This window comes from Ambystoma mexicanum, chromosome 1p (assembly GCF_040938575.1).
Source record: "Ambystoma mexicanum isolate Mex_15411 chromosome 1p, UKY_AmexF1_1, whole genome shotgun sequence".
Classification (NCBI taxonomy): domain Eukaryota; kingdom Metazoa; phylum Chordata; class Amphibia; order Caudata; family Ambystomatidae; genus Ambystoma; species Ambystoma mexicanum.
Window position 1 is genome coordinate 788,020,152 of NC_090921.1, and position 23,188 is coordinate 788,043,339.

A 23,188-nucleotide genomic window follows, 5' to 3' on the forward strand; every position below is an offset into this window, starting at 1 on the left:
AAGGGTTACTGTGGAGTGCGGGGGGGGGGCAGGAGGGACGAGATCACTAGACCACCAAGGATTTTTTTTTTATTTGAAAGTGGGGCAGCCTTCTCCCTCTCCTATCCAAAATGGTGGGGGAGGGGGGTGTTGTGTGGTTCACCCTTTGGGCAGATTGTCAGATGAAAGGGGTGGCACTCTCCCCATCCTGCCCCAAATGGACGGGGCATGTAATTTAGCCCTCCCTTGGGGCAGATTGGCAACTAGGAAGGGGCAAATGTGTTTTTACTGGGAGTTGGGGTGGTATTGAGGGTCATTAGACCGCCAGGGATGGCTTAAAAGGGAGGGGGGCAGTGACAAAAGCCAGATCGTTAGGATTTGGTTTTGCTGGTCTGACCACAGATAATGAATGTTTTTTTTATTTCGTGTACCGGTTTTAAATTTTTTTTTTTTACAATAGAAGCATTTGCTTTGTTATGGACCTCCTCTGATGGCCGACGTCACCGGATGTTATAAGTACGACGCATGACGCCCGTAGCCTCAGTTGTAGTTTTTTACCAGAACGTGTGGCACCCATCTTCTGCCAGTATGACCACAGAAAGCCTTGCGGAAACGTAAGCTGCAATCGCATAAGAAATTCTGTAGCGGGGTAGGCAGGGAGGGAGGTAGCGATATGGAATGCGTCGGACCATCCCATTGAAAGAACGTTACCAGGTAAGAGTAACTTGTTCTTCGAGGGGATTGGGTCCTCAGACGTATTCAATGTCTATGACAGACTCCCAAAGCAGTACCAATGTAAGGAGGTGGGAAAAGAATTTAGAATATACAAATTTAGAATGCCCAATCAACTTGCAGAGTAAAGGACCGCCTTGCCAAAGGCCAGATCCTGCCCACGGATAGAATCGAGGGAGTAGTGACGTACAAAAGTATGGACCGAAGCCCAGGTGGCTGCATCACAGATGTTACGAATAGGAACACCCCTCTGCAGGGCAGTAGAGGCAGCCATCCCCCTGGTAGAATGGGCTTGCAAGCCTACCGGAGGGTCCTTTACCCGCCAAGCGGTAACATTCAGAAATTGCCAAGATAATCCAACGAGACAAAGTCTGCTTAGTAACAGCTTGTCCCAAACGCCTTCCAGCGTAACCAATAAAGAGTTGATCGTCCACTCTGACCCGGGACATGCGTGAAATATAAAAGCTTAAAGCTCTCCTAGGCTACAGACTATGGAGCCTCTCCTCTTCCTTACCAGGATGCGGAGGAGGATCGAATGCCGGAAGAATAACCTTCTGGCCGAAATAAAATTCTGACAGCACCTTCGGAAGAAAGGAAGGACAAACTCGAAGGACAACCCTGTCCTTATGAAACACAGTGAAGGGTGGCTTAACTGAAAGTGCCTGTAACTGACTCACTCTGCGAGCGGAAGTGACCACAACTACAAATGCAGTTTTACTGGTTAACAGTCTCAAAGGACAAGATTGCAAAGGCTCAAAGGGAGCACCCATTAGGAACTTGAGAACCAGGTTCAGATCCCAACCGGGCACCTGGAACGTTATTGAGCCCTTTCAGAAACTGAGAAATTAAAGGGATTTTAAAATAGGAACACTCTTCAGACGAGCGCTTAAATATAGACAGCGCCGCCAGGTAACCTTTAACGGTACCCATTTGCAGGCCAAAGAAAGCAAAAAAGACAGAACCAAAGGAATGCCACGGAACTTTCTCCAACGGCAACAGTACAGGGACTTTGTTGCCGGCCATCTGGCCGAAAGCAACACTTCCATCACGTCTTCAGGGAGGTCCCAATCCTTATACCTTAACCTTTCAGAAGCCAAGCGTGAAGGTTGAGGGATCTGACCTCTGGATGGGGAACCCGACCCCCCTCCCGTGAGAGCAGATCGTCTCGGTAGGGAAGATGGACAATTTGAGAAGGTCCGGGTACCACGTCCTCCTGGCCCAGGGCAGAGCAATGAGGATCATCCGGGAACCGAACCTCCGTAACCTCCGCAGCACTTGCGGGATGAAGGGGACTGGAGGAAACGCCTACAGCAGTGGGAATGACCCCTCCACCAAGAACACGTCTCCTAAGGCTCCTCTTGGAGGAAATTCCCGCAAGCAGAACCTTTCGCACTTCCGGTTGACACTGGAGCGAAGAGAACCACTTGAGGGGTCCCCCAAAGGGCAAAGATCTCCAGGAGAATCCCCTGAGCCAACTCCCACTCGTGAGAGATCGCACTCTGCCTGCTCAGAGCGTCCGCTGTCTCGTTTTCGTCTCCGGCCAGATGGACTGCCGAGATCAAAACTTCCTACTGGATGGCCCAGAACCGGAGCTGCATCGCCTCCATGCACAGAGGAAGTGACCCTGCTCCCCCCTTTTTGTTGAGGTAGTGTATGGCCACTGTGTAGTCCGTCAGAATCAGGAGATTCTTTCCTCGAACAGTCGGCAGAAAAGCCTTCAGGGCAAGCCTGACGGCCCTCAGCTCCAACAGATTGGTCTCCGTCGGAGTCCAGACTCCATATCAACGACCACTGACTGTCAACTCGTTGGCATGAGCTCCCCATCCCGTGAGGGATGCGTCCGTCACGATTGTCACCTCCGGCCAGGGTAGCCAAAACAGAGCCCCCCACTCCCCCATCAGATTGCCTTTGTCGGTCTACCACAGAAGGTCCTGGCCGACCGAGGGCGGCACCTGAACAGGGTCCGACATCCTGCCGGAGGACTGAGACCACTGGAGCTTGAGAGCCCATCCGTAACCTGGCCTCTGGCACCAGAAGAATGCAGGAGGCCGAGCAACCTCAAGAACTCGAACGCTGGGAGACTCTGGGCATGTTGAAACTTGTGCACCATCTGCTGAATGTGGCGAGCCCTCACCTGGGGAGGAAAACACTGCCCCAGGGACGTGTCGAGCACTGCTCCGATGTACTGGAGCCTCCGAGTTGGCGTCAAGTGGGACTTCTGTAAGTTGAGGGAGAAGCCCAGCTTGTGAAGGGAGTGGCAGGTGACGGACAGATGATCCAGGACTTGCTCGGGAGAGCGTGCCATGACCAACCAATCCTCCAGGTAGGGGTAGACGTGAATCCCCCCCTCTTTCCTGAGATACGCTGCCACCACCACGAGCTTGGTGAAGACTCTCAGGGCGGAGGTCAATCCGATCGGCAGGACCCAAAACTGAAAGTGGGAGTCGCCAACCGCGAACCTCAGGTACTTGTGCTTGGGAGGGATCGGCACATGAAAATAAGCGTCCTTGAGGTCGAGAGACACCAACCAGTCCTGAAGTTGAAGGGCCTGGAGGACTTGAGAGAGAGAGTAACCATCTTGAACTGGTCCTTCCACAGGAGTTTGTTCAAACCGCGCAAGACCATGATGGGTCTCAATCCCCTGTCTTTCTTCAAAATCAAAAAATAAGGGGAATACCAACCCTTGTTCCTCTCCGCTACAGGCACCAGCACTACGACACCTTTCTCAAGCAGGGATTGAATTTCCTGCGCAAGGAGCGGATCCAGAATCTTCAAAGAGAGATTCCCTGGTGGATTGTCGTGAGGCCTCTGCCGTAAAAAAGGAAGACAGTAGCCGTGGGCTATGATCTCCAGAACCCACACATCTGAAGTAATGGCACGCCATTCTACAAGATGCTGTGCCAGCCGTCCCCCAACCGGCGAAGAATGGGCCTCATGACTGAGCAGAAGCGGCTGCGGCGTTGCCTGAGGGCAAAGAGGCAACTGCTTGCGCGGCCTTGGCACCTCGTTTTCCACCTCTGGCACTTCTACGGTTGCCCCTTTAACTTGCAGCTCCTCTCGCTTTACTAAAGGATGAGTAATAACGAAAGGAACCTCCCTTCCATTGCTATCCCTTAGGACGAAAAGGCGGAGGTTAGCGGACTGCAGCGCCCAACGACTCCCCTGCAGCTTTGGAGGTCTGCAACCTCTCAAGGCTCTCTTCAGCCTTGCTGCCAAAAAGATGTTCACCATCAAAGGGCATGTTGAGGAGTCTGGCTTGCACATCAGGAGGAAACCCAGACTCCCTCAACCACGCAAACGTGCGTATTACGGTGCTCGCCGCCATGGAGCGGCTGACACAGTCTGCCATGTCCAAACCCGACTGAACGGACTCACACATGGCATCCTTGCCATCCTGAATAATAGCAAGAAAAACATCCCGTTTGTCCCCTTCGGGAATATGTTCAACCGCTAAGGAAATGCAGTTCCACAAAGTGTGCGTGAAACGTGACAAGGCACATACGGAGTTGGCCTCCTGACGAGCCATACCCCCTGAAGAAAACACTTTCTTCGCCCACCCATCAAAACGCTTGTCGTCCCCATCAGGAGGGATGGTAGGATACAATGCCTGCTTTGCTGGGGCCGTAGCCACCTGCACCAAACTCTCCGCAGTGGGGTGCGTGGTCAAGTAGCAGGGGTCACTACTGGCTGGGCTGTATTTTCGCGGCAAAGACTTGCCCACTGCCGGGAGACTCTCCGGAGCAGTCCAAGCCACTGCCACCCTTCTCTGCAGAGCCATATGGAATGGCAGTAACGGGTCAGTGGGTGGACCTTGGTCGAGGATATCCGTCAGGTCATCCTGCACAAAATCAACTGGGGCGCTGACCACCCCAAGTAGGCTGTGACCCTCGACATAAGGCGCGGTACGATGACTCGCATCGGTGCCAGGCTCAGGCCTACAGAACTCCACCTCCGGAGAGGTGTCCAGACCACTGGCGTCATGCAGTGACTGACGCAGGTCCTCAATCTGGCTATGACCAGAAAGAATCTTATCTGGTACCGTGTCAGGAACCAACCCATCTTCAGAACCCTCTTCCACCTCGGAAATTTACTCCATAGGCTAGAAGGTGGGCATTGAATAAGGAGAAAGACATGTTTTGCCTTGGCCAGAGCCTTTCTAGGGGGTTCCCCCATGCTGCGGGGTACCGTCGACACCACAGCCTCGAAAGGCGTCGAGGGAATCAGCGTCGAGCGTGACGCCGACAGCACCGATGGCTTCGACACAGGCCTCGAGGCCGGAGCCCCGAGCGGGTCTCTCGACAGCCTCGGCATCAATGACGTTGACGACTTCCTCGGAGGCGGGACCTGGAGAGAGTCCGTGGATGACCTCGGCACCACAGGAGTCGATGTCTTCTTCGAAGACTTCACAGGTTCACGCGGTTTCGAGGGCATCGAGGACCGGGACCTGGAACGGGGCCGACTAGAACGATTCCCCTTGTCCGAGCGGGACCTCTCCCAGGAATCGTGCCGACCACCCGAGCCCAAAGGCGTACGAGCGGTGTCTCTAGTATGGTCACGGCCGACCCCTCTCGGAGGCACGGACGGACCGGAGCCCTGCGACTCAAGAATCGCCAACATTTTCTTCCCGAAGGAAGCCCATTCATCCGGAGAGGAACGCTTGGTGGGATAAGAAACCCTCCGACGGGCGGAGTCTTCGGATGAGGAAGGCGACCGATGATGGCGCTTCCGAGAGTGCCTCGAAGAGGCAGAGGAGTGGCGGGACCCACTCTTGGACCGAGATCCCCTAGACTTACGATGCGGAGAGTCGCCCCTTGAATCGTCCGCCCAAAGCCCAGTGGACCTCACCTTCCGGGGCTTTGACACCTTACCGACCGACAGCTTCTTCTTATGTTCACGCAAGGCCTTGGATGTAATCGACTGGCAGTCGACACAATCATCTATATTGTGGGCCTCCCCGTGGCACCAGAGGCAGGCGTTGTGCGAGTCCGTCACTGACATCTTGGACCCACAGTCCCCACACTTCTTGAAGCCCGGACGCGAGGTGGAAGAAGAGAAGACATCTCGATAGTTTACTTCACAAAACGAACAGGTTTGAAGAACCGAAAGAACAGGGACTCCAAAGAGTCGAGGCGCGCCGACATCTCCGAAGCGAACACGTGCGCGGAAAAAACAGAACTGAGGCTACGGGCGGTGTGCGTCCTACTTATAACATCCGGTGACGTCGGCCATTGGAGGAGGTCCCCGAGGACGGCCTATCGACGTCATCGACGCAGGATGTAGAAAGATTTTCCGAAGCAGCACAGCTGAGTCGATTACTGTCATAGATATGTAATACGTCGGAGGACCCAATCCCCTCGAAAGGTTTTACAGATAGCTGGCTGCATTACAGCTTTTTCCTCCAGGGAGGGCTGGGGACCCTTCCAGGGGCTCCCTGGGACTGCCGCTGAACTTTGGGAAGGTCAACCCACATGGGAGACAGCCACCCAAGGCCAGGGACATCACCCTCAACCATCCTGGAGTTCTGGCTGGACTGCGATACAGCTTTTCTCCAGCAGCATGCCAATCCCTCCACGGAGAGAAACGCTGTAACACAGCCCAGCCAGAACTCCAGGCCTGTTAGGGGAGATGTCCCAGGCCTTAGACATTCGTTTCCCCATGTGGGTGACCATCCCCAAGCCATGTAGCAGTCCCAGGGAGCCCCGGCACGGTCCCCATGCCTTCCCGGAAAGAAATGCTGTAATGCAGCCCAGCCAGAGCCCCAGGATGGTCAGAGGGGATGCCTCTGGCCTTGGGCACCTGTCTCATGTGGGTTGACCGTCCCAAAGTCCAGCCTGGAGCTCTAGCTGGGCTGGGTTCCAGCTTTACAAGGGATTGAATGCAACATATCAAAATCTCCAAATAAGGGTTCATCATTGCTAGGTAAAACCCTCTATAGTTAATGGGTTAAATAGCTCTATGGCCTTGCCCCTCATTTTTCTTCTCATCTCCTTTTATTTTCCTGCACGTGATCTTCATTCTCAGTCTCAATTTCTATTATCAGTTTGCTGTCCCCCACCCTGTGACCAATCACGATTCCGCTGTTTTACTCTCACTGGAATGCTCTTCCCCTATGTCTTTGTTCTATTACCTCTTACTCTCTATTTCGTACTAGTTTTAAGACCCATCTTCTTCACTTAGAACGACAACCATGAATACCTTTTTGTAGTAGTTTTGAAACCTTCATTTCATTGTGCTGTGAAGCGAGTTTCCGTTCAGCGCGTTGGCGTTAAGCGCTACAGAAGTCACAAATAAATACAAATACAGGCTTGTGGGTGCAGAGAAGCACGTCGCGAAATACATGGAGGTTAACAACCATGGAACTAGAGGATTAATACCCACCTACCTGCCCTGTCGGAAACTGCATCCTCTGATGCTGCATCCCACATGGGCAAAAGTGATGGTGGATACAATCCTTGCGTCTGTTCGCCTGCTCATGCAGATCTCCTGTAATCAACCACTGTTCCACCCACGGCTGCTACAGAAAGAGAAGAGTGTCCACAAACAATGGCTTAGAAATGTTCTGTCTGCTCTTAGATGTATGCTGGTGCCTATGTACATGCATATATATTGTTTCTTTCCACTGGAAACACCATAGGAATTCAACAGATGTTGGAAGTCATGACCAGCTTAACTCAACACGCTCCCAATGATTTCCCCCATAATGCCATTGTGAATCCCTTACCTTATAATATTTGGGCTTGGCAACAGAACCGCGCATAATTAAGCGCTCATGAATTCCCACATCCTCTGAATTTGAAGGGTTTTGTTGAGTTAAATCTGTGCAACTTAACCAAGGTTCTTTTCAGTGAACTGCAAGGGTTTTGTCAAACCATTTTTTTTTTTTTAACAGCCCATTGCCCATGGCCAGTGGCCACGGCCTTTGGTCAGATCCACTGTACATGTTCCACCAATGTTTGTTCTGGACCCACTAGGTGGCCGTGGCCACTATACATGTCTTTTGGGACCATTAGGAAGGGCCCTTGGCTCGGGCCAGTGAGCACAGCCACTGTATACTTTAAAACACTAACAGGCCACTAGCCATGGTCTTTAGCCATGGCCACTATACATTTCTATCGGGCCCACTAGCAAGGGCCTTCAGCTAGTGTGACATATGGTAGGTCAGAAGGAGGCGGCCAAAGTGGTGGCATTCTTGGCAAGTTTTATTTAAATAATTAGCTTAACTACCTGGCTTTGCCCTGGGATTTTAATTCTCAGATTATTAAATGTCTGATCGGTAAGATTTGCTCGAGTTTCTTCAACAGTTTCATTCCTTTGTTGTTTAGCAGCACTAATTCTCTGATTAGTAAATCTTGCTTCAGGTTCTTAAGCACTTTCATTGTTCTGTCTGAAGGCATGTTGAATTCTATCACCTTCATGGTCTGGAGGTCTTCCTTTAAAATGTTGATCAACTTTCAGCTTTCGATTCTTTGTTTCAGGGATTAAATACTGCTCTCTTTTTTTGTGGCATTTTAGTAAAAATATATTTGTGGGATTAAAGCATTAATGAAAAGAGAATACAGAAGAAAAGTATTTTTGTTAAACATGAAACCTGATTCAAATTAACTGATTCAACTATGTCATCTTCAAATTGTAGCAAAATTCCATTTGATGTCATGAGGGTGAAGTACCTGTCCTTTACAAACTTTTGTGATGGAAATTAATCGGGTGTTGATCATGTTTCAGCTTCGATGCACGATGAGGAGCACTTTCTACAAATGACCTGTAGATGCCGTAACACCACAAAATGTAATGCTGAAAAACCAAAAATATTAATTATCTCGGGAATGGGATGAGACAGAAATAGTTGCATTTCAGCAATGAAATAAAGAAAATTCCATACAAAATTCATTGCACCAGACCTCACCCTTCATGAGGATTTACGTCCCCACAGAACGCCACATACAAACCCACAAACAAACACTACTTTAGAAAAAAGGCTCAACTAGTCTAACAAAAAGGGGTTTCCCCAACCCAACACAAAATTAACTAGGGTGAAGTCCAAATCAACAGTCTGTCCTCCGTCCAAATACTAACCTATGCTGACCCCATCACTATTCAAAACATCAAAAGAAAAGAAGTCCAGGACAATGACTTCCTTTGTCTGGACAGGCTTGTCTAGCTTCAAAATTCTATCTTCAAATAGTTTTGCGATTACAAGAACCAGTTCCAAGCTCTCCGCTTTTGCACATTAGATACAGTTCTTTGACTGTTCAAGAAAGGGTTTTCACCCCTATTGCTTTGGGACTCTTGCAGTGTCTCTTTACTACTTTCCACACTCAGTTTGATTATCAACCTCTTGATAAACTGACTGACTTGAGCTTCAAACTGTCCTTTCCTGTTTTAATGATGTTCACTTTAACTAGGATGAGTGCACCGAGTCTTTCTATATTCTCAACTTTCTTTAAGGTATTCACAACCACTGGAATAAGTATGAGGAGACCTGTGGTCTTCTTACTGCTCTGCACCCCTCCCGGGTCTACCGCTGCTCTAGTTAGCTTAATACTGCCGGGTCGGAGTCACTGGGTCTTCACGTTGGATCAGGCTTCCTCAGGTTTCCCCAAATCCATCCTTCCTTCCTTCCTTCCTTCCTTCCTTCCTTCCTTCCTTCCTTCCTTCCTTCCTTCCTTCCTTCCTTCCTTCCTTCCTTCCTTCCTTCCTTCCTTCCTTCCTTCCTTCCTTCCTTCCTTCCTTCCTTCCTTCCTTCCTTCCTTCCTTCCTTCCTTCCTTCCTTCCTTCCTTCCTTCCTTCCTTCCTTCCTTCCTTCCTTCCTTCCTTCCTTCCTTCCTTCCTTCCTTCCTTCCTTCCTTCCTTCCTTCCTTCCTTCCTTCCTTCCTTCCTTCCTTCCTTCCTTCCTTCCTTCCTTCCTTCCTTCCTTCCTTCCTTCCTTCCTTCCTTCCTTCCTTCCTTCCTTCCTTCCTTCCTTCCTTCCTTCCTTCCTTCCTTCCTTCCTTCCTTCCTTCCTTCCTTCCTTCCTTCCTTCCTTCCTTCCTTCCTTCCTTCCTTCCTTCCTTCCTTCCTTCCTTCCTTCCTTCCTTCCTTCCTTCCTTCCTTCCTTCCTTCCTTCCTTCCTTCCTTCCTTCCTTCCTTCCTTCCTTCCTTCCTTCCTTCCTTCCTTCCTTCCTTCCTTCCTTCCTTCCTTCCTTCCTTCCTTCCTTCCTTCCTTCCTTCCTTCCTTCCTTCCTTCCTTCCTTCCTTCCTTAGAGCCTGTTCTCTCAAGGTCGCTGTGTTTGCGGAACAGACTGTCCATTCTGGGTCACGTCACCACCTGCATTTCTATTGGGCATCCACGATTGGGTTTGTGCTCTTCGTGCCTCCTTCCCTTCTCGATTACCAGCATCCTCTCGACTGAGGACCTTCCGGGCTCCCCCTGTTTCTCAGTCAACAGCTTTCAAACTCCCAGGCTCCACCAACACTGTACGTTGGTCCCTCTTTACTTTTTAGTCAAAAGTGCTGGGTCTTCCCCAGGGTATACGTCAAGTCATTCATATATTCATGGAGCACTCTATTACTCGCTCGATTTTCTTCAGCCCAGAATGGTAAGCTTCCAACCACTGAGTAATCTTCATGTCTTGCAGACTCTTTTCCCCGTTTGTTGAATTCTGTGATGATGCAATAACAAACATTGACCTGGCGGAGATGGTTCCCATGAAATCCTGAAGATATTATGGACTTTTCATTGAGGCGCTTAGGGAGTTCCTTGATTGAACAGGAGTCCTTGTCCCCAAGAAGGGGGGTCTCTCCCAGTGAGGGCCCGCTTGTCGCCACCCCTAAGGGGACTGTTGCGCAGCAGGCTCACCCCCCCCCCCCCCCCCCAAGCCTCACGGGGAAGGGCTCCCTTTTGGGGAGAAGTGACAAGACATTTAAAAGCCACCTAGTGGATCCCAAAGAAACATATTGGGGAACATGTACAGTGGACACGGCCAAATGCCATGGCGGAAGGCCCGTAAACAAAATGATGGTTGAACTGAAAACTAGAAATTCACAGAAAAAAAATCTTAGTTAACATTGAATGCAACAAAACCCTTGAAATTCTGCAGATGTGGGAAGTCATGACCAGCATAACTCTGAACATGGTCGCCAGCTCTCCACACCCCCAATTTACAATGGCGTCATCTTTCCCCTTCCCCATCTCTAGCCTGATGCCATTTCATCCTTTTCCTCCTCCAAATGACATTTTTTCCACTTTTGTTTTTGGCCAACGGTGGTTATACCAATTATAACCGTGGTTCTCTCACATCACAAACTATTTTTTAAAATAGCATTTTCATTTTTGAAAAACGTCTCCTTTTTGCAGAATGTTCATTTCTGAAAAGTCTCTCTGCGAAGCACCATGGGCAATATAGCTATCATTTTGTGCCCCCCTTTTCCGTCAAATATATATTTTTTTTTAACTTCAGTTTTTATTAAAGTTTTGAACAGACATTCCAAGTCAATATCAACACAGCCCAACCTCTCCCCCGCTCGTCCTCCCATCCAAACTATAACAAGTGATTCAGCCTATTAAATACAAAGTGGCAAATTAACCAACCATCTTTAACGTAAACTATGATCCATTCTTGTCTCGGCAAAAGAAATAGGCTATCACTTCGATTACTGGAAAGAATAGCCCCAGACCTCTCCTGGAAATAGAGTCAACGCTTCGTGTCCAGTTTCGTACCTGGTCCAATTATGCCCAGCTGTTTGTGCTGCACAGATATTGTGACTTTCCGCATGGGCAAAGGAATGGGAGTAGGCTGAAAACAGTGTTTTTTGTTAATTTAATAAACTTTCATTTGTTTACTAATCTTTCCCAAAATGTCCAAAATGTTCAGTCTGGGGTTGGGGGAGCGCTGTGACATACTTTTGGTTTGCAAATATCAGCTAAAATCAGCAATTACATTTTTGGGTTTGCTATGGCACCATAATTACATTTTGATATATATATATATATATATATATATATATATACACACACACACACACACACACACACACATCGGTAGGTTTTTCTAATTGCTCCCCAAAGTCCCTTGCATTTTGGTTCGTACGTGTATCTGTAGTTAACCACACAAAGTTGATGTTGTGTGAACAGTGAGTACGAACGCCAGAATTTCGTCAGGTTAGTTTGTATTACAGGTCCACATATTCATATACAAAAGCAATCCTATCCAGTACATTTTTTGAAGTAAAAAATGCATCACAGTCAGAAAGAGAAAGAGCACAATGCGAACAGGCACAATCACTATTTTGTGAAACATTGCATGCAAGCATACCCACCAAAAACACCGCAGAAACCAGCATCGTGGAAAAAAAATGAAATTAGTTTACTTAAAACACTGTAAAAATTGCAGAAAAAAAAAGTGGTGGGAAGAACACTCACTCCAAAATTATGTGGATGTGGGAAGAATACCACATGGTCTCAGAATTTTGACCTCACCGTCTTTTGATGAACAAGATCCCGAAATGTTGAGAGAATGGGGCGACTCCACTAATGCATGCTCAGGACAGTTCCTTAATATTCTCATTAAATATGCTAAAAAAGAAAGAAAAAACATTGGAAAAAATGGAAGAAATCAACGAGCAACTATCCCTAATAACTGCAAGCGAAGAGGGTACTAAACTGAAATCCAATATTGAAGACAGCCTCAAAACCTACGAGGAAGACATCAAACAACGGAAACAAAGGAAATTCCTTCGCGACAAAGAGGATTATGAAAAGGGAAGAGTATACACCTTTGCTCGCAGATTCAACCATCTGAGGAAAAATTTGTCCAACAAAAACATCCAGAACAATGAACCAACAATGATAGCCACATCCAGTGAGGCAGCCACCACATCAGAATCAGACACCCACCAGTGAAACTGAAAACGTCTCCAAATAAATATATTTTTTAGACGAAATGAGGATGCTGGGCCTAGACGGCCGAAACAACCGAAAGAAGTACACAGGCAAAGGACGAGGAAAACCATCAGGATGTGGAGGAAAAAGAAAACCAGGAGGGGACAAAGGAACAAGCAACTCAGAGTCAGAGGGCAATTCGAGAACACGCTCTGGCAACAAGAAGGCAAAATAAATACAAACAGCATGGATAACAGCATCATCAATTTGTCAGATTATGTACTTAGTCAGGACCAAACCAATGTCCTCCAGTATGGATTTAACTTCTGTCCAACATTTCCTTACGACTATGCAGAGACAAGGATTGACTTCTTTAAGTACATGCGGAAAATTAGATTAAAAACATTCTCTGTTGAATCCACCAAAAGAAACAATCAAAATCACTCCACAAGGAAAAACATCTGTCGCCATCGAGGATCTAGACACCTTATTAAATTTGGTGGAATTGGAATCCTTAGGGAATGTGGAGGCAGTGTCTGCTGAGATCTCTCTGGAAATGCTAAATTTAGATACAGATTGGTCGATAAACAGGAAATTAAAGGCCAAATGAAGGTTCAATCCCCTACTCCAACCGGGGGGGGGGGGGAGAAATCGAAGCCTTTCAAGATTTAGTGATCCATGATCTTCAGAAAGCAAGACTACAAAAAACTAAAATTAAATCTAACTTCTCCTCTAAAGAAAGACAAATCCATAAAGATTTACAAAGTGTCAAAAGCATTGTCATCAAAGCCTCTGACAAAGGCACGAATGTGGTTATTCAAAATCGCACAGAGTATATAAAGGAAGCATACAGACAACTGCGGGATGTTTATTGTTATGAGCGATTGGAAATCAACCCCAGAGGAAATAAAACTCAAAGTGGAGGCTTTGCTCAAGAAATGGTGCGATATGGATCTCCTTGACGAAGACGACTGCAAGTTCCTTTTCAACAAATTCCCAAGTATACCTACCATATACTTTCTCCCTAAAGTCCATAAACACTGTACCCGACCCCCAGGCCAACCCATTGTCCCAGGCCAACCCATTGTCACTCTGAATGGAGCTTCCCTCGAAAATATCTCCAAATATGTGGATCAGACCTTATTACCACTTGTATTCACGCTACCATCATACCTGCGGGACACCAAAGATTTCCTCAGCAAGATCGAAGGTATAATATGGGAGGAAAATTATATGTTTGCCACATTGGATGTCGTTTCATTGTACACCTCTATTCAACACAATGATGGGAAAAAAGCGTGCAAGTATATTCTTGACGGCAGGTCTCTTAACTACCTAGCCCACGGAGAAATGATAACAGAAATGATAGAAATGTGCCTCACCAAAAATGTCTTTCTATTCGATAATAATTTCTATAATCAGTTTAGAGGGACTGCTATGGGCACAAGCTTTACCCCTTCCTACGCAAACTTGACAATGGGGTGGTGGGAGAAGTTTCATGTATGGACAGAAGGTAACCACCGATACACTGACCATGTGGTTCTATGGCTTAGGTTTATTGATGACCTCTTTATCCTTTGGAAAGGTGAAGAAAAAGATTGGCTTGAGTTTGTAACTGTGTTGAATGTAAACAATCTTAACCTACAATTTACTGAAACTCATAGTCGGCAAGAAATAATTTTTCTGGATGTCTTGATGAAGACCAACTAACACGAAATCGTGACCGAACTATATCGAAAGCCTACAAGCTCGATTATGCACTTTTCACCACAAGCAACCACCCTACATTTTTAAAGTGGAGTATTCCATACGGCGAATTTGTGAGAATAAGACTTAATTGCAGTACAATTGAAAGCTTTGATGAAGAAAGCAAATTTACAGCGGCGAAATTCTTAAGACAAAGATATCCGAAAGCAGTCTTAGAGAGAGCATACACCAAAGCCTGCAACTTAAACCGAAGGACTTTTCTCTCAACTAATAAATCAACAGAATAGTATAAAAACAAGATGATGTAATAAGACTTATCCTTACATTTGGAACACATGCCAATGTCATAAGAAAGATACTACACCGACATTGGCATGTCTTACAGTCCGATGACGCTCTAGCACCGATTCTAAAGGAAAAAGCCAACATAACTTTCAGAAAATCCACATCCATTAAAGACTCGCTGGTTAACAGTTTTTTGTTGCCCGTAAATGAAAGTCAAAACACTGCTGCGTGGCTACACAAAAATACCAATGGCTTTTTCAAATGCTTGAAATGTAAGGTATGTAAATTCGCTCAGAACAAAACAAACTACATACATCCAATAACAAAGCATCTTGTAGAATTGGGCAGTCATATTACATGCAATACTGAGTTTGTGGTCTATGCTCTCCTATGCTCCTGCAATCACTGGTATATTGGCAGCACCATCGGCAAATTAAAACTCTGATTTTTACAGCATGTGAGAGCGATAAAAAAACTGACCCTTCTTATCCAATGGCAGTCCACTTTAAAGACATACACGAGAGCAAGTTGGACAGCCTAAGATTCTTTGGATTGTCTCATGTTCGAGCCAACCCTCGTGGGGGCAACAGAGAACTAGCACTATGCCAAATGGATACCAGATTTATTTTTGATCTTGAATCAAAAAAACCCAAAGGCCATAATCTTGACGAAGAATTGTATACATATTTAGGAACCTGAGAAGTTGGTCTATCAAGAACTAACGATTGGTTTTAATTGTTCTTATTGTCTTGTGGAGATAATTTGTGCTATTAGTGTACATTAATTTCAGTTTATTTCTGAACTGATAGCTTTCTGGACTTCTTATAAATATACAAGCTAAGGCTTGGTGGTATGATGCTTTTTATTATATCTTTCTCAAGATTTTTATCATTTTGTGAGTAGTGTCTGGATGTGGTTATATGAATTTTCAATTAATGGTGCTTACATGTGTTTTTATTCATTTAAAAAATTTCTACTCCGTGGTGGTTCCCGTACACACATAATGAGAATGGTCTCTAGGAATAGTTAATTCTGCTACCTATAGCTAAATATAGAAGGCCTAGTTTTGATTAATGTTTACATAGATGCTAATTTTACTCATATATTATATTTGCACTATGCAATTTATTATTATATCCTCACTGAAATTACATTTGCACTAAGCACTATATGAATCCATGCTAAATGAGAACCTCATGCAAATTTGCAATTTAAATGGTTATGCGAAACTAAGAACTATGCACTTTATTGATTAGCATTCGATATATATTGATTCATGCACTTTATGACCTGTTTACAATCTATTAGCACTATGCACTTTATTGTAAAGGTTCAGATTTTCTTTTTGGTCCATTAAGGTTGACATACCATTTGCCTTTAAAAACCTCTGCAATTGAAGTGTTTGCATTGTTTATTCATGTTATTTTCGCCTCAGGCAACGCTTTAATAGGAGCGGAATAATCCGGCAAGGTTGCCATAATTAACAATGCACTACTGAACGCATATAAGAATGTGTCAAAAAGGCTGGGAATTACAATTACACTCCCACGGTTATGTCTGTCCTGATAAAGGCGTGTTAGCAATTTTGTGTATATGAAAGCTGTCGTAATAGCCATTACAAAATGGCAACCATACTTATTAGCTCAAATAGGCTGAGTTTTGGTAGCAATGAAAACTAAAAAAGGGACCACCACTGGCTGTAGAACCATACAGTTGGGAAATTGGTATATCTACACAATGTCACTGAGCACTCACTTGTACGTGATCAAGCAGCTAGGAAGCTGTGAAACGCGTTGTACCGTGTGATTTTCTACTTTGGTTGATGCCGCATTAAAACTGGATATTTTTAAAAGGAAAACCCATTGCTTTTTGTGTTCAACAACGGACGAAGCTTTACTCTGGCGAGTATTTCATTGTTTGGAGTGCCATCCTCTCTGGGAAGAAGAAGAAAGGCATGACATAGCCTTTCCGGAGTGTGTCTAACTGTGAAAACTTGCTTACCTGCTTCATTCTTCTCATCTACCAGCACTGCGAGTCACTGGGGACTCTTGCTGAGTTTACGCGCACGCTCACCTTCAGGAGGAGGCGGAGCCCGCTAGCGCCCACGTGACACATCACGTGTCAGGAACTGTATTTAGCTCGCCTGCAGGCACCCTTGCGGCGTTAAGCCCGGTGGAGTCAAGCCCACTGGCTGTTGTGCGGCTGTTAGGCGGATGGTAGTGATTTACCTATACCGTCTCAGGTACTGTCAAATCTAGCTACCACCGTTAATTCAGATATTCAGCCAAGAGACTTTGCCTGCTTGAAACTATTTCACCTTGAACGCTTTGACATAACCGAGTGTGTTTTGTATAATTCTCAAAGGGAAAAGCTCTACCTATTCTTAATAGTCTTTTACGAACCATTCCATGTTTTCCTTGAAAACATGGTATTCCTTCGGAGATTACTAGAGATCCCATGGATATCCCTCCATGCTCAATGCTAAATCTATCGGATCGTCTCCCACAAACTCCTATGAATCAGAATATCTCTAAATTACAGAATAAGTCTAAAAGCCGTGCTCGTACTTCTAAGAAAATTATCATTTTAACACCAATTATTAGAACTCCTATTCAACATGATATTCGTAAATTTTATGAGAAAACACCAAGTGGTAGAGCGCTGACTGATCCGATCGATTTGGCATCTTTTGCGAGTACAACTGACTTACCTTTGCCCAAGGGTCCTCTAAGTGTACCAATTCCACCAAAACGCCTTACTTCTAACAATGAGCTTCATATTCCCTCTTTGAGCATCACTATTTCAGATCAAACTTTATTAACTGCACCTCATTCTCCCATCAAAATCACTAAACCTGTTCAAACATTTGCTACAGTTTTAGAAGAATCCACTCATGAGATTGAAGAGATATTAAATGATAGCCGTAAATCAGCACGAGATATGCCTATTATGAATATCTCGGTGGCCTCAGTACTTATGTAAAATTCCAAACAAAATCCACAAAAAACTGGTCGCACATCTATAAATAGTGGAAAAACAAGATCTGTGTCAACTAAGGCTACACAAAGAAATAGTAAAGTTCTGGGTGGTACAAAAAAACAATCCCAATCGAATCCCCCTTCGGGTGCTGCAAAGTCTTCTGCCTACACCCCTGTTGCTTCTATAGATATATGCGATGAAATTACAAATAATGATATGGCCGTTATGGCCAAAGAGCCTCCTTTAAATAAAGTTTTGCCGTGCAATCCTCCACCTCCCCAAATTGCTCCTAAAATGGCTCCTAATTACTCATCTAAATATGACCCTTTGAATGAGCTGGTACATTTGTTAACATTCAAGCCTGATAATGTGCGAATAAGACAACCCTCTCCTGCTGTACAAACGACATTGACCACACATTGTAGTGTAATCTCTACAGGTGCTGTCAAGTTACCTCCTTCTGTCATTTCTACACCAGGCGTTGATGATCGATTAAGCTCATTAAAAGCAGCGGTAGACTCTTCTTATCTACTGAATAGAATCTCAGAGGTATTGCCTGAAGCATCAAATGTTATTAACCAGCCTTCTCATATACATAACTCTCATCACAACACTGAAAATGAAGCTCCATTTCTTAAAACCCGAACAGACACCTGCACAAATCCCAAACCACTTCTTTGTAATAGTCGTCGCAATCAAGATCTTCCAAAACAAAACATCAGGAAGAACTCGGAATCTCGTAATGGTGGCACCAAACCTCATACAAATGATGCCAGTGCTGCATTGTCAAAGAAATTCAATTTGTTCCACACTTTAATTTTGAAGTGTCGAGATGGGCCGTTCCCAAAGTATGACTTATGCCGTGCTAGTATCCTTAATATCTTTGGGGACATAGAGGGATTGGATGCTATAGCTTACACTGATTTGGATCAAATTGAGTTTCTTTGTGACAAGAATCTCTCCATTGTTAGACTATGCATAAAGTCTGGAATTGTTCGCAATACTTTATGGAATGCTAGAATGGATTTATTCAATCTTGGTTTTCTATTAGCACAAGATCCAGCACGTCATCAATCTAAGAAGGTTGATGTCAATGAATCTATTGTAGGTACCACTTCTGAACCCTTGTGCGCCTGCAATTTTTGCACTCAAGAATCATTTCCAGATTCCTTGCTTTCTGCTAACTCTCGTTCATAACCACGAACAAGCATTCCCCCGATTGAAATTTCACTTGCTAGTTGGAATACGCGAGGCTCCTCTCACCTGCAATGGACATTAAATAATCAGTTGAATACATATGATATAGTAGCCTAACAAGAAACGTGGCTGGTAAATCCCCCCCATATGGGATGATCATGAGCTTATACTTCTTCCAGCAGAACAAGGTGGTAAAGGGAGAACCACTGCTGGCCTGATAGTTGCGGTGAAAGCAAACAAGGGTTTTAAAATCTCTCCCTGGCAACCACCTAACAAATTCATGTAATTGGTTAAGATTTCCTTTAATTCGCAGATATACGCTCTTATTAACCTCTATCGTAATCCGGTGGGCATCATCGATGATAGCTTTTATGCTGCTCTCTAGCTTCTCTTTGAACTTATTTCTGCTCAAGGCAACATTTCTGGAATTTTAGTAATGGGTGATTTGAACATTTCTTGCTTTGAGTCGAATATCAGGAATAAGAATCGTGAGGTAACGAGGTGGATGTCTTTCATTGAAGATCTTGACTTAAAAATGGCAAATGGTGCGATCACAGGCGACATCCCTCCAATGAACACCTGGGAGAGAGGTATTTCAAAATCTACAATTGATTATATCTTCATGTCCAACAGCATCTTTATGAATACTAGCAAATTTGTTGTTGTAAAACAGACAGCTTGCGATCACCATCTCCTAGCGCTTTTTTGGTCGGTCAAAATTGAAAATCGCTCAAAAACTGCACTTTGTTATAAACAGACTTTATCAGTCAATAATGGCAGAAATCGTTTCAAGTGGTCCATTGATAAACTACTAGCACTGAATGATGCCATTCTAAGCAGTCAGAGGTTACACAAGGCTGATTCTTACATAGATGTTTTAAGCTCTTTTGCGAATCTATATCCCGTCCATAATAAACCATTTAAGAGACATGTTCATTGGTTTGATCTAGCTCTCTGTGAGAAAGAAAGCTTATAGAAGAGAGATTAGAAATCTTCGGAAACTACCCATGAATGTCCAGATTAAAGCCGTCAATATTGCTAGTTCAAGATATCGAAATTGGGTTCAGTCAAGAAAAGCTGCATTATATCAATTAGATAGTGAAAGTTTTCTAGAAGCTTGTTGTAATAAAAATTCTGCCTTGGTCTGGGAACTGCTGAATAAATGTAACAGCACCCCAAGTTCACTTGCAACTTAATGGAGTATCTGAATCCGTGTGGGTTACTCATTTTTCAACACTATATGACGATTCGAAGATGAGGTGTTACAATTATAACAGCAGCTCTGCGAAATGTTGGGACTTGCATTGCACACAATACATCATTCAAGATTTTATTAAAACATCATCCTCGTCAAGAGCGGCAGGCCTTGACGGGCTCACGAATTTGATGTTCAAACAGCATATAAAAGAATGGGCGTTAATCTTGAACAATGCTTTTCACCACATTTTGCAAACTAAAAATATTCCAGAATCATGGCGTTCAACTGTGATTATTCCGATCTATAAAAAAGGTGACCGTATGGATGCCAAAAGCTATCGTCCAATAGCATTATTGGACGCTACAGGAAAAATATTCTCTAGGTTGGTGCTCAGAGATTTTAATGTCTGTTCATCAACGGCAAGTCAATGTGATCCAGCACAAACTGGTTTGGTGGTTGGTTTGGGCACTGGCGTCAATTTAATTACTTTAAATGCCATAAGACAACAAGCACAGAATAAGAGACAACCCAGATATTTTGCGTTTGTGGATCTTCATTCCGCCTTTGATCCGGTATCAAGACCAAAACTCATAGATAAATTAATCAAGGCGGGGTGTCCTTCCACTCTTGTTGACATTATTTTTGCTCTCCACTCAGAAAATGAGGTCTTCATAAGATTAAATGCAGAGGGCCTCTTACCATCCCCAGTTCTCACATTTAGAGGGATAAAACAGGGGTGTATTTTAGCGTCAGCCTTGTTTAATTTTTTTAATAATGATGTACGCTGGATCTTTGACAAAATAATAACTGAAGCGCCTAAACTGAATGGTGTGAAAATTAGTGCTTTGTGGTACGCGGATGATCTTGTCTTAGTATCAAAAACACCTAGTGGCTTACGCAATCTTCTGTCAGCACTTTGTTACTACTTTAAAGAAAATGAATTGGTAGTAAATACTGGTAACACACAGATTGTCACGTTTGTCCCTAAAGGTTTACGCAAGCACTTGCTAGAATGGCAAATTGAGGGAATCCCCAGAAAGATGGTTCCAAATTATGTTTATTTGGGCCTTATTTTTGATGGTTGTCCTACATTAGATTTGCATCTGAAAAAAAATCAAACCGAAGCCAACTATGGCGATCTGTCAAACACGGTTGATTGTTGTAGCAACTATCCTTTATGGTCTTGAAACGCAAATCATTTCCACAGGCTTTCTCAATTTATTAGAAGCCAAGTTCTGGCGTGCCATTTTACATCTACCACAGTGTATCCCTGGTGTGTTGTTGCGCTAGGAATTAGGTTTAATTTCATTAATGGCCTTACATAATTGGCGACTATGTGCCTTATTTCGTAAATGCTTGCTATCTACACGTGATAACTCTACATTATCTTCCATTTCTAATTATTTACTTAACTCATCAGAAGTATTTCCAAAAAACTGGTCCACAAATATTCTAACAATTATGGTGAATGCTGATATATCACTTGATCTTCTCGTGCTTCACCCGGAGCAAGCAAAGAAGAAAGTGTATATGATGGACTGGATTGACACTAGAGCTCAATGCTTAACTTACAAAGATTTTGACTCTGCAATATTTGGACCTAAACGATATAGAGATGCTGCTTCCTACTTACGTTTGGCTCCCTCTGCTGCTATTAGAACTGCTACCCTATGGTTGCGATTCAACATCTGGCCCACTCGTGAGGTTAAAACAAGAAGGAAGCAAATTCCCTTCGGACCTCAATTGGTGTAGGTTTTGTAAAAATGCAGCGATTGTCGAAACTCTGCAACATATAATATTGGATTGTCCAGCCCTCACGAGCTTGAGAAGTTCTCATTTTGTTAATCATTTTGCGTACTTTCCACAAATTGACCTGAGAAATAGATGGGCCACCTTGGCAGCAACTGAATGCATGCATGAGCATAAGAATTGTCACCATTAATTTTTTAAAGGCCTTGAACATGGAATGAAAATTGTGTCACATTGTTTATCTTCACAATGATAAATTTGTCTATAATCATTTTATCCTATCGTGAAAATATTTTGTCAACTCATGAATTTATCTGAATGTTTTTTCCATCGTGAATATGAATTACTTTTTCTTGTTTTATGCTCATGAAATTTTTACTACGTATGAATTGAAAAAGTTGATGTAATTTCAACTATATTCAATAAAAATAAAAAAAGAAGAAATCATTTTTTCCCTCTCTTTGGAATATATATATATATATATATATATTTCAGTTTCTGTGTACAGTGTTAGCCAAGAGTTGAATAGAATATTGATCTAGAAGAAAACAATGATTCAATACCTTAATTAGGCTAACAAAGTCATTTATTTTGCATATTTGCAAGCTTTCGTGGAATGTCTCCTCTTCCTTAAGCAGAGATGAAATGAAGCATTTGGAAAACATCACATCATTACAGCTTTCATAGCCTCTCCTGGAGATACCCCATTATCTGTGCCTGTCTCTTAACAGATTTGTAGTTTTGCTCAGAAAGGCACGTGGATGTTAAACACCCCCACACATTGCAATCTTCAAGGCCTAAATGGTACACTTGAAGAGCAGGGAAAATAAATGAAAAAACACCCCACCAGGTTAGTGTGCTCTCAGGAAGGCAGGAGGGGCTGGTTAGGTGTTATTGTATGTGCAGTCCAGTTGAAGCTCGGAATGTTAGCCTTGTCCCTTTGGAAGATCAGTGGTAGCACAGTCATCAACATATCAGGCTTGTGCCTCTAGAGGTCTGAAAGAGGGCATATACAGCCAGTTTATGCGTTAAGCCTGTGACCCATGAAGCCCGTCTGGCAACTTTGTGTCTAGGGCAGGGAGTTGTTTCCAGTCACATGCCAGCAAAATCAAGTGCGAAAAGTAAAAGTACCAGAATCCTCAAAGATAATTAACTTGTCACACCAGAAACAGAAATGCAGACCGCCTGAAAAAACAAAGAAACTCAGCCTCCCTGAAGATTGATGAAGTCATGAAAACGTGCATTAGGAGGAGAAGCTAAAGACTGGTAACAGAGCGCCTGCCTTCACATCTTTAACCACTGTACATGTTCCCCCAATATGTTTCTTTTGGGCCCAATAGTTGGCCGCTGTGCATGTCTTTCGCCCCATTAGGCAGGGCCTTTGAACCTGGCCAGTAAGCACGTTCTCCGTGCTCACTGGCCAGGGCCATATTGCACCCCTAGATTCACCACATTTTTTTTTATTAATCTTTTTTTTTTACTTGTATCCCATAACCGCGGCTATA

General features: G+C 44.3%; 1 protein-coding gene across 4 annotated transcripts in view; it reads right to left on the reverse strand.

Annotated features, from left to right (window-relative positions):
- Nucleotides 1-23,188, reverse strand: part of C1PH1orf43 (chromosome 1p C1orf43 homolog) — a 203,599-nt gene that overhangs the window by 129,447 nt on the left and 50,964 nt on the right. For 2 of the 4 annotated variants that reach the window (XM_069651720.1, XM_069651728.1), the window contains one exon: nt 12,167-12,262. The exons of the other annotated variants lie outside the window; for them this stretch is intronic. In XM_069651720.1, the coding sequence (XP_069507821.1) occupies nt 12,167-12,262 (96 nt within the window). The remainder of the gene's footprint in view (nt 1-12,166; nt 12,263-23,188) is intronic. 4 annotated transcript variants of the gene reach the window in all.